General features: G+C 39.6%; 1 protein-coding gene across 5 annotated transcripts in view; it reads left to right on the top strand.

Annotated features, from left to right (window-relative positions):
* PLCB1 (phospholipase C beta 1) overlaps nucleotides 1-12,733 on the top strand; it is an 848,015-nt gene that overhangs the window by 600,327 nt on the left and 234,955 nt on the right. For all 5 annotated transcript variants that reach the window (XM_062203876.1, XM_062203874.1, XM_062203875.1 and 2 more), the window contains exon 12: nucleotides 9,347-9,429. In XM_062203876.1, the coding sequence (XP_062059860.1) occupies nucleotides 9,347-9,429 (83 nt within the window). The remainder of the gene's footprint in view (nucleotides 1-9,346; nucleotides 9,430-12,733) is intronic.

The raw sequence follows: 12,733 nt of genomic DNA, 5'->3' as shown, positions 1-12,733 counted from the left end.
TGGAATCAGTGACCTAGATGTCCACTGATGGATGAAGAGATATAAAAATATGGTCTTTAGACACAATGGAATGTTATCCACCATATAAAAAAGAATGAAGTCCTGATATTTGCAGCAAAACGGATGGAACCAAAGGTCATTAGGTTAAATGAAATAAGTCAGATGTAGAAAGCCAAATACTGCCTCTTCTCTCTCATAGATAGAAGTTTAAAAAAAGAGTCCATGTGATGTCTGAATGGTAATAACTAGAGGCTGGGAAGGGTGGGAGGAGGAATGTTAGAGGGAGATTGGATAAGGAGCACCAAAATACAGTCAGAGGGAAATAGGGTACAGTGCTCCACAGCACAGGGTGGGGACCATAGAACACAAGAATGTGTCATATACTGTCGAAGGAACTAGAAGACAGGAGATAGTAGGCATCAATCATAAAGAAAAGATAAAGAAACAAACATGAAAGGAGAGCATATACTTTCTTGTAGGGCAAGTCTATTACCAAGGAATTCTCTCTCTTTTTGATATTTTTTTAAACCTGGGGATGTTTTACTTTCTCTTTCTATGGTTTCTTTATTATTATTTTAATTGTACATGTTTGTATAGTACAATGTGATCATTTGATACATGCATACAATGTATAATGATGAAGTTAGCATTTTTGTCTTTTTTGTAATGAAAAAAAAATTATTTGAGAGGCAAAGTTCCAGAGAGAAAAGAGAGACATAGAGATCTTCCATCTACTGGTCTACTCTGCAAATGGCTGCAACATCAAAAGCTGGGCCAGGATGAAGCCAGGAGCTTCCTCTGAGTCTCCCACATGGTTGGCATAGGACCAAACACTTGGGTCATCTTCCACTGCTTTTCCCAGGCCATTGGTAGGGAGCTGAATTGGAAGTGGAGCAGTGAGAACATGTACCAGTGCCCGTGTGGGATGCTGGCATAAAAGGCAGCAGCTTTACCTGCTATGCCACAACACTGACCTTTTTTGTGTCTTTCTATTAGCATGTAAGCTTACAAGGAAGTGGCTCTTTGTTCCTTGATCTGTCCCCAGCACTTTGAATAAAACCTGCATATAGTAGGTGTTCAATATATTTTTTAATTTCTTGAATAAATAACTTTAAGACCAAGATGAAAAAAAAAAGAAATGATTTTTGAATGAGTTTCCCCATCCTAAAACAAGTAGGCAAAATACAGCATAGCCTTCATGTCCTAGCCTATTTCCTGCTGCTATAACTGAGTGCCACAGCTGGGTGATTTATAGGGAAAAGAGGTTTATTTGGCTAACTATTCAAAAGGCTGTGAAGTTCAAGATTGGGCAGCTGCATCAGGTGAGGCCCTTCTTGCTAATGGGGATTCTGCAGAGTCCCTTGGCATCACCAATTACCACATGTTGGGAGACACTGAACCACCTCACTCTGAACCTCTCCTCTGCTTAGAAAGCCACAGTCTCATTGGATTACGGCTTCAGCCTATGGCCTCATTTAACCTTAATCACCTTCCAAAAGTACCACCTCCAGATACCTTCAACCAGACAAGAATTCCACCCTCTCAATACCTCACAGTGATGATTAAATTTCAATATGAGTTGTCATGGTCATATTCAAATCACAGCAAATCACAGTACTTCATTTTCAAACTTTTATGCCTTTGTTCATAGGTGAATTTTGTCTTTGTTTTTGCATGTGAAATTCCATATATATTAAACACTTGTATCGGTAGGCAGTGAAAAGGTTCTCCCAGCATTTGCCAGCTTTGGCTTTCCCTTCCATTTGGGCCTGCTTTTTGCAATGTTCCTTAGACTATATTCTATAGCTATAGCATGTATATTGCTGCAGTAAAATAAATTGCTTAGAAAGTTCATCATTTTTATATCACACAGTTTATCTGCCTCCAGTATATGTGGTGCAGAAAGCTTCGGTGCCTGATATCCCCCAAAACAAGAGTCCCTATTGGCATTTGCCACCTGTTTATTGTGTGAGCCAAAATAAAAGGTTATGTTCTGGGAAAGGGGACATGCTGTAAGTCAGCATCTTTATAGAGGGCTTTGTATTTTTGCAGTCTGGTTTTATTTGTTATTTAGCCCATGCATCTGCTCTTACGTTTCTGTGTCTCGTTCCCTAGATGTTCTGATGGCCATGATCTAGTAATTCAGCACTTGTTCCTCATTCTCTGGGGCCCAAATCTATCCCACACCACACCCTCACCCCTCCCTGGTAGCTCCCTGTTAATTAGCAGTGTGTAGGATGTAAAACTGGGTAAAGCGACAAAATACATGATGCAGATGTGTTAAATTTGAGCATGGTCTTAAACTGAGCATTTCTGAAAATAAGTCTCCATTGCCTGAGAGAAATAATAATGTAGGATGCAATTTCACTGCTATATTAATGCACAGATAAAATGGATCTCCAAATATACCCTGCTGTTGTCTGTCTAGGATAAAGGATTTCAAGGGCAGTGTTTCCCACTGGAGGTTAGTAATTGAACCATATGGTTGATAGATTATTGAATACAGGGTTAGAAGTCTCTGAACACTGATTTTTGGCTTAATAAGAGCAATGCAGCAGGAAGGCACTTTCACATCCAATATCCACTAATTATAGCATCCATGAAAGAATTAAACTTAAAAGTTTGAAATGGTTTTCTCATCCTGAATGATCATCCATAACATACAAAATATTTCAAAGGCACAAATAAAACAAACATCCAGTGGAACTTGTGCAATTTTCAATTGCTCCCAAATAAAATTATTAGATGAAATTCAGTAAATGTTTTCTCTGGTTTAAAGGCTTGAAAAGGTTGCCTTAACTGATAGTTAAAGTTATGACAGAGAAGGGGAGAGATGGACAGAGATAGGAAGTGGGGGCATAGAAGAGAGAATATAGAAGTTGAAGAAGGCCAGCGCCGTGGCTCAACAGGCTAATCCTCCCCCTAGCGGCGCCGGTACACCGGGTTCTAGTCCCGGTCGGGGTGCAGGATTCTGTCCCGGTTGCCCCTCTTCCAGGCCAGCTCTCTGCTATGGCCCAGGAGTGCAGTGGAGGATGGCCCAAGTGCTTGGGCCCTGCACCCGCATGGGAGACCAGGAAAAGCACCTGGCTCCTGCCTTTGGATCAGCATGGTGCGCCGGCCACGGTAGCCATTGGAGGGTGAACCAATGGCAAAGGAAGACCTTTCTCTCTGTCTCTCTCTCTCTCACTGTCCTCTGCCTGTCAAAAAAAAAAAAGAAGTTGAAGAAACTGCTCTGGAGTGACTGCCAGTGTACCTGTACCCCTCTCCCAGTTGCTGGCTGCAAGATATTGGAGAAGTTCCTTCACCAAACCAAACCTCATTTCTTATCAGCAAAATGGATGTAACAATAGTGCTTACCTCTGAGGGTTGTTGTAAGTAAGAATTTAATAGTCCTACTTAATACACAGATATTGCTTTAAAAATGCAGTACATACAGTCAGTAAGGCATAATTTTAAATACCGACATTAAAATCAAAAAGCTAAACTTGAGTTTTCTTTCTATACATTTAATGGGTGTGATATTGTATAGGCAAGGAGTCCTTACTAAAATAACCAGAGTAAGGGAGGGGAATTGAATGAAGGCATTTGTAAGGCTGCTGTGGTAGAAGCTGTGAGTGTCCTCTGTGTTCATCAAATGGCATCTACTTCACCCCTGCGAAGCCACCAGAAACCCACACTGTGGAAAATTAAAACAGCCAAGACCTTTGTTAGGGGTCTAGAAGTGAGAGCTATGAAGGATGTGACAGGGAAGCTTGGAATCTCCTTTTCATACATGCTATCAAGTCAAATGTGGTAGATCAAAAGTGCACAATGCCAGAAACAGGAAAGGGGAAAAAGGAGAAACAAGACAGAGGATTTAGGAACCCCATTGGCCCAACTGTAGCTCAGGCCATATCTCCATTGTAGGGAGTTAGCCAGGGAGCTAGGAAGACGGAGAGGCACAAACTCCCTACAAGTCTGAGAGAAGATCCAGAAAATCAGACATGTCATTTGCCAAACTTAGAGATAGTCCCATGACCTGAAGCCAAACACCCACTTCCTGAATGTCCATACAGTGACTCCACAATCAGCCTTCATTATTAATAGCAGTTGTAGAGTTTCTCAGACAGGGAAGACAACCATGATCATCAAAACAGCAAGAACTAATCACACTTTTACTTAACATATCCATTTGAATGACTTTTTTTTTTTTAAATTTAAGACTCAACATTGATTGGAAAGTTCAACCATAAAAGTGTTAAGGCTAACTTGACTATTGGGTATGGAATAAGCCTTCAAACATCTGTAGTACAAAATTATATTTACCTTTGGATACAATCAAGTTTTAAGCCAATGATCAGATTACCTCTGTGGCCAACAAAATATCTTTGACAGTCCGCATTAAGACTGCCACCTGAGTTTGTGAATCAAATTTGCTTGTAACTCAGCCATATCCTCTTGGTTACATATTATCTGTGGCTACTTTTGGGCTATGTATTAGTCTGGGGTCTTCAAAGAAAGAGATCTGGTAGAAGATTAGATAAATAATTATATGTGTGTGTGTATATATATATAGATAGATAGATAGAGTGAGAGTACAGCAGAAATAAATTCTGTGTAAGTATACATAGGTATAAATACATATATATGATACATGTACATGTGCACACATCTATACATGTATGTTATATATATATATGTTTGGAGAGAGAGAGAAATTGAGATTATATAGAATTGGTTTATATGTTTAGAGAAACTGAGAAGTCTCAAGATCTCCGAATATCAAGTTGGAGACCCAGGAGTCTATATTCTTGATGGTATGATTCCAGTCTCAGAAGATCTGAGAATCAGGAAAGCCAATGATGTGAATCCCAGTCCAAGTTACAGTCCAGTCAGGGGAGAGCATCTTTGTTCACATTGTCCAATGTCCCAGCTCTGGTCAAGCAGAGATAGCGAATTCTCCTTTACTCTGCCTTTATAGTCTATTCAGTCCTCCAGTGAAATGCATGAAATGCATCCACATTGGGGAAGGCAACCTGCTTGACTTAATCTTCAAAATTCAAATGTTAATCTCATCCAGAGACACCCACACACAGGTGCCCAGAATAAGGTTTAAATATTTGGGCACCCCATGGCCCAGTCAAGTTGGCACATACAGTTAGCCATCACAAGTTACCAAAGCTGAATTGAATAGTTGCCATAGATACCACATGGCCAGCAAAGCTGAAACTACTTATTTTCTGGCCCTTTATGAAAACAGCATGCTGACCTCTGAACTAGTCAATGGAAGGTTAAATGGGAGCACAACTAGATTGTGTTTCTCTTCTAGTTTTTGAAAATATGTGAACATCAGAGCAGTGAAGAAAACTAAGTCCTGACCCTCAAGAGAATTGTATCCTGGTGGGGGAAAATAGACTAAAATAAGCATACAGATATGGTACATGGATGCATGCCCTTTAGAGCAATATAAATCAATGAGGAAGGAAAAGAGAGAATGGAATTAGGATTTTTCAAAGGAAAGTGGTTTTGGGCCTCTGGTAATTGACATTTGAGCACAGACCCTGCCCTTCCCACATGAAATAAGTAAGTGATTGCTCAGATGAGAGTACCCCAACCTTAAAGAACAAGGTGCAAAGTGAGGAGATGAAAAGATGCCTGGTATATTCAAGGAAAGGCAACAAGGTCAAAGGACTGCATCAAGCTGCATCAGTGAGAGAGGAGCAGTGCAATGAGTTTAAGGGATAAGAGGTGACAGATCAAGTAGGCTGTTAACATTATGATAATGAATGAAGATTTTTCCCTGTGTAAAATGAATAGCCAATGAAAAGTATTTAATTAGGGATTGAAATTACCAACTCTTATTTAAGAGCAATTACTCTGGCTACAGTATGGAATATAGGGAGCAAGTAAATAAGCCAAGAGTGCAGTTACACGGGTCAGTCAGTTTCCACTAGGTTTTGCTGCAATAACAAGAAAGCCCAGAGTCTCTGCATGTTATAAGCATGTTATTTCTCACTTGGTTTAGATAGTGGCTGCTCAGTGATTAATATTGTTTGCAATCAAGATAGAGTGAGCACACCATGTCTGGATGTCACTGGGTTCATGGCAGAAGGGAAAGAGAAGTGGCAATACCACATGATGGGTCTTGAAAACTACTCAGCAACACCAAACGTCATCTTGACACACATACCAATGGCCACATCAAGAAAAATGGCAAAGCCTATGGTCAATAGAGAGCAGGGATATAATGATATAATCCTCTTGTAGAAAAGGGGTGATGAATTGTGTGGGAATAATGGAATTGACCTGAGGAGTCATTGCAATGGTTTGGGATCAGGAAGATAGCACTGGGGGTTCTGAGTCATGGTTGTATTATGGGCATATTTTGGGCAAGATTGCTGACTAACTGAAAAGTATGAGAGAAAGAGAGGAGGTAAGAATGGCTGTATCTGTTTGACCTTTAGCTGATACTCTAGGACCAATTTTTCAAATGAATGAAATCCAACCCTCCCAATTTTTTTTTCACTCTCCTTCCTTTATAAGACATCTCTTCTCGGTTTTTTGGTGAACTCTGCTTTCTGCTGAGGTTATTAGCAGTGTGGGAGTCACTGCAGTGGTTAAAGCATAAGCTCCAGAGTCTGACATATCTTTGTAGGGTTTAATCTTGGATTCTCTTTTCTGTGTCTTTGGGGAAATCAATTAATACATCAGAACTTCCAATGTATAATCTTTAAAATGTTAAATAGTATTTTCCTTATGAAATATTGGTAACATGAGATATGTGTCCAGAACATGATAAATGCTCAATTTAATGGTAGCTCTTGATTTTTTTCATAAGGCTACAAAGGAAGGTTTAGGGTGAGTGGGGAGGGAGGTAGCAGCAAGATGAGTATCCTTAGTTGACTGGAGAACACACACTCTACATGAGCTGGGTCCTTTCCTTCACTTTACATCTGTGCACTGAGGTTTACCAGCCCACTGTGCAGCTCAGTAGGCCAACATACTCGGGCATCAGGTAATGTTTTTCCCAAAGTGATACAGCTTCTAAGTATAAGGAGAAAGATTCAGATGTAAGTCAGTTTGAATCCAAAGTCTGTGCTCAAATAATTGAGTTTTGGTGTTTCTGCTATTTATAGCACACTTACTTTTGATGGGCTCAGTTATCATAAAAATTAAATTAATTATATATGATAGGTATATCTGAGAATTCACTAAGAACCAGTAAGAGTGATTCTTCTTACTCCATGCAGCCAAATCCTTTGAGGATATATGCAAATATAGTCAGGATTAGAAAGCTTTATTTATACTCTGGAACAAGAGAAATCACTTCATGGTATGGATATAACAAAAGCTACATTTTTTTGAAGGTCAAGAAGATAGTGGAAAGGTCTTTGTTATAAAGAAAGGGAGCAGAAATTCCTAATTGAAAACAGAATATGTGAACAATAAATTCAACTAAACAAATGCATGATAATTTGAGACCTCAATAGTATTGACAATTAAATAATAAATGAGATTTAAATTTAATACTAGTTCAATAAGGTAAACATTTTGAAAAATTAGTGCCAAAAGCTGATGAATATGCATGAATTGCTGAATCTTCACGCATTACTCTAGGCAATCCAAAGTGAAAGTGGTTTGGATATGTATGAAGGACTATAAAAGTTCATATACTTTAATGCAATAATTCCCTTTCTGAGAATTCATTCCTAGAAAGGCATTCAAGACATTAGAAATATGATGTTTGTAGAATAATTTAAATGACAATTCTTAAAATATGCACATTAAGATACTGTTAATTATGATATTTCTATTTTCTAGAATTTCATAAAGATATTAAAACATGACAAACATTTTTAAATTACAGATTGAAAATGAATTACTGATACTTATTAGACCATGGATGAACTTTGAAAGCCTACTGAGTGGCTGGTGCCCCAGCTCAATAGGCTAATCCTCTGCCTGCGGGTTCTAGTCCCGGTCGGGGCACCGGATTCTGTCCCGGTTGCCCCTCTTCCAGACCAGCTCTCTGCTATGGCCCAGGAGTGCAGTGGAGGATGGCCCAAGTGCTTGGGCCCTGCACCCGCATGGGAGACCAGGAAAAGCACCTGGCTCCTGCCTTTGGATCAGCACGGTGAGCCAGCCACAGCATGCGTGCCGTGGAGGCCATTGGAGGGTGAACCAACAGCAAAAGAAGACCTTTCTCTCTGTCTCTCTCTCACTGTCCACTCTGCCTGTCAAAAATAAATTAATTAAAAAAAAAAAAGCCTACTGAGTGAAAGATGCCAGACACAATTGTCACATATGCGTATGTACAATTCCATTTATATGAAATGGTTGGAATGGGCAAATCTATGGAAACATAAATTATGTGAGGGATGAGGAAGGGGCGAGTGTGCAGGAATGAGGCGTGGCCACCAGCAGTTTCTTTTCTGTGTGATAAAAATGCCCTAACTTAAATTGGGATGATAGCTGCATTCCGCAAACTCTGTGAATATACCAATAACCATTGAAACTGCACACTTTCAATGTGAATTATATCTCAAAGTTATATCTCAATGACAGCATTTTCTTTAAAATACAAATCGAGTATTACCATAATTAAAGCTAAGTTAACACAAACACATGAAAAGCCAACCAGAAGTGATTTCAACCAAATGCTTTATAGTGGTTTGGTTCGGAAAGTGAAGGTATGGGTGAAGATGTTTGCCTGCTCTTACTGATCAAAATCTTTGTAATGTGATTAGCTTTCTTTTTTTATAAAAATAAGTATGTACATTTGTGTATATAATTAACCAATAGCAAATAAAAATTCTTCTTCTTTTGTCTCCTCCTCTACCAAAATCCAGTCTTATTTCTTTCTTTTAAAGATTTGTTTATTTGAAAGGCAGAGTTAGCGAAATGGAGAGAGACAGGAGAGAGATCTTCATCTGTATATTCACCCCCAAAATAGCTGCAACAGCAGGACTGGGCCAGGCTGAAGCCAGGAGCCTGAAACTTGATCCTGGCCTCCCACGTGGATGCAGGGGCCCAAGCACTTGGGCAATCTTTTGCTGCCTTCCCAGGCACATTAGCAGGGGGCTGGATTGAAAGTGCAAACAGTGTTTCACATGGGATGCAGGTGTTGCAGGCAATGGCTTTAACCCACTATGCCACAACGCCAGGCCTGTCTTCATTCTTTTTTTTTTTTTTTTTTTTTTGGAGAATTAAAAGTCAGAAATTTTAAGGGTCACCTGTCTAGCAATTTCATATCATTTGATAAAATTCCATGAGTGAAAAAGACAAGCTTATTAATAGATTTATTCCAAGGGGAAAAATGCACCTTACACATCCTGGCATCTTTAATATACCTGTGTTTTCCTTTCAGGAAGTGATAGAGGCAATTGCAGAGTGTGCATTTAAGACCTCACCATTTCCAATTCTCCTGTCCTTTGAGAACCACGTGGATTCGTAAGTACTCAACACATTCAGTAATGATTCTTTTGTCCAAATAAGACATGTTTAAAAATTGTTCTCAGATTTAAGAACATGTGACATTATTGTGTTCTTCAGTCATGTTACACTTGCATCTGTTTATGCTGGAACTCTTGCATTTAAGTCTCATTAACATTAGCATTATCCACTGGACTTGTGGAATCTATTTTTATGCCATGATTTTTAAACTGAGGATCCTCCCTTTTACTACACACTGGTACATACTGTCTTATGGAGTGTGTGTATCTGATTCATACCTGGAATGCAACAGTGCACTTTCACAACCCTCCTTCTGTCACAGGCAAATTTATAGTCAGTTTGGGTGCCTTAAAATGCACAGTTTCCTACCTAGACCTTGTGGCAGGTGAGGGAGAAATGTATGTTCTATTCTGCCACTTTGCACTCACACAGAACTCAGCTCTCCCCTTCCCCACGGCTTTCTCTGGCTAATGTTTGTGAATATTTTCCTGTTTCAAAACATCTGCATTTATTGTTGAGCTACACAAATAAAAGGTAATTTTGACCTCATTGGTTTATATTCTTTTTATCATGAAGCACCAGAATGAAATACTTCCACATCTAACCTATGTATATCTGTGTATCACATAGCTACTCATTTTCAAGTGCTGCAAAATGAAAGATTCTTCTCTATCTTGGGTCAAAGTTCGTGGAACTAAAATGTTAGTCCATGAAATCAATATCTGATGGATATGTGCCAGGGACTGGCATTGCTCAAAAGAGCACTGGTTTGGCCTTCTCGCTCATCTCCACTACTACGCCACATTGGTCAACTTAGAGCCAGCAGCATCTGCCCGATCTTGGCCCCAAGTACCTTTTGCATTTCTTCCTGTTGAGAGCCTTTCCACATCACTGATCCTCTTTCCCAGCCAATTTGCAACACTTGCTTCCATTTATTCATTACAGAAGAATTCACTAAGTCTTCAGAAACAAATTGGTTACAATCAAATGCCTAAGTAATTAAATGTGGTACTTCTTAACAAATATGGAGAGAAAGAGAGACCTTAAAGTAAGCAATTTTTAAGTTGTATTTCTAGCTTGCCCTCAGGAGATACATTTTGCATTCATTGGCTCTTAGTTCCGTTTCATTATAAAACATCCATCCAATGAATGACATAATCCATTGGCACTTAGTCTTTCTAACACTTCTGAGGGTCATTTGAAGAGAAGGGAATGTATTCTGTCCTTTGCTATTTCTCTTCCTACAAAAAAGAGCGCCTCTCAGTGGCTGGATTTATTACCTCATTTGCAGTGACAGCTCCAATTTGCAAGTCAGTGTTTTGGAGCACTTTCTTGTATCTGTCCATTTGAAATGGGGCTCTAAGAAAGCCCTAGTGCTATTCTTTAAGGCATTGTACTTTCCAGATTCTTGATTTAAAAAAAAAAGCATCTAATGTAATTTTTAAAAGAAATATTTTCATTTAAATTCAGCAAAATAAAACACTCTGCCGCAATTTTGGATCACCATACCAGCTACCTTGAATTCTCCTTGAGTTAGCCAGAGAAAGATCAACAACCACACCAGCACAAACATGATAACAGCTGCCATTTATGGAATACATATTTAGTGTCAAGCAGTGGCCCATGTATTTTACCTGCCCAAGCACATGCAAGCTTATTATGATTATCATTTTTATGGATGATGAAACTGAGTCACAAAGAGGGTGGGTAACTTGCTCAAGGCTGTGCAACTAATGCTTGATGGAGACAGGATGCAAACCCAGTTAATCTGGCTTCAGAACTCTTGCTTTCAGCAAACCCTGCTATTCTCTACACCCAAACAGAAGCATGATGAGCCTTCTGACATTCAATTAAGACAACTGGGGCGTCTACAGGGCAGCTGCCTGCCAGTGTTTACATTTATACGACTTGTGAACTCAACCACCAGATGTTTTTTTTACAGCGGTTCACACTCATTATACAGACAGCCAGAAACATGAATGAAAACTAATTCCTGCCTTGCACACAAAAGCAAAAAGCAGGAGCCTGGTACTGTAGCTCTGTGGGCTAAGCTAACACTTGCTATGCCCACATCCCATGTTGGAGTGCTGGTTCCAGTCCCTACTACTCTGCTTCCCATCCAGCTTCCTGCTAATGTGTTTGGAAAAGCAGAGGAAGATGATTCAAGTACTTGGGCTCCTGCCACTTGTGTAGGTGAGCAGGATGGAGTTCCTGGCTCGTGGCTTCTGCCTGGCCCAGATCTGGCTGTTACAGGCATTTGGGGGAGCGAATCAGCAGGTTTTCCTCCAGTTTTTTTTCCTTCAGAATTTATAAGGTGGCCAGATTCAAAATTTAAAATATATCTTTTAAAGCCCTGATTTACTCTGATTTTGCACCTAATTATTTGTGAACTGGTACTTTTATAGAAAGAACTCTGTTGAGTCAAGTAAAGTAACCAGTAGCCTTCCTCTGGCCACACTCAACTGTGAGGTTTTTAGAAAAGGCCCTTAATTTCCATGGATTACAGATTCCTCATCTACTGAGTAGCAGGTTGGTTTCGTTCAACTTGGAGGATCTACCCCTTGAAATGGAGCTCTATTTGTTGGATCTGGTCTCTTTGCCAGATTCCTAAGGTCTGTATTCTAGGCATATTTTAATATAATACAGAAATGCCTTGTGGCCCGAAGTTTACAGGTAATTGTTAATTTTTTTTTCCCTTCTCACTTCATCTCCCTGGAAGCTGATGTTGATGTTCTAAACACTTCAGGATTTTTTTTCCTAACTGCAAATTTAATTCCTTTGATTTTGCCAGTTCTGACCCACAATTGAAGTTGCTTTGTTTTCCGCTGACATTTTCTGTTCAATCTGCCCTCTGCTCCAATTTAGTTGCCTGTCAGGTGGGCACATGTATTGTTGAAAACATGAATAGCCTCATTACCAAATAGCCCATTTTGCTTTTTTTGTTGACACCTACATCTTGTTCTCTCCATCTCATTTGATTTTGAGGCAGGTTTTAAAAGTTCAAGTTAACATATGCCTTTGTTCAATGTCAAGTTGGACAATATATCTTTGCTCTTCAAAGTCTGGTCCTCAGACCAGTGGCATGTACAACACTGGACAGCTTCTTAGAAATGCAGCAGAGTTTCAGCCCCACTGTTGACTCTGTATCAGAATCTTCATTTCAGTAAAAGCCAAAGGTTTTTAAATGAAATGTAAGAATGTGGCTCCAAACACTGTGGTTTATTAGAGGCATGCATCAGAATTACCTTCAGGCTTGTTTAAAAGGCTTTGCTCCTAAAGCTGAGAATAAGGGTGCTACAGA

Source organism: Lepus europaeus, chromosome 10, assembly GCF_033115175.1.
Source record: "Lepus europaeus isolate LE1 chromosome 10, mLepTim1.pri, whole genome shotgun sequence".
In the NCBI taxonomy this organism is placed as follows: domain Eukaryota; kingdom Metazoa; phylum Chordata; class Mammalia; order Lagomorpha; family Leporidae; genus Lepus; species Lepus europaeus.
The sequence above is the reverse complement of the archived record's forward strand: the minus strand, read 5'-3'. Positions and strand labels throughout refer to the sequence as shown.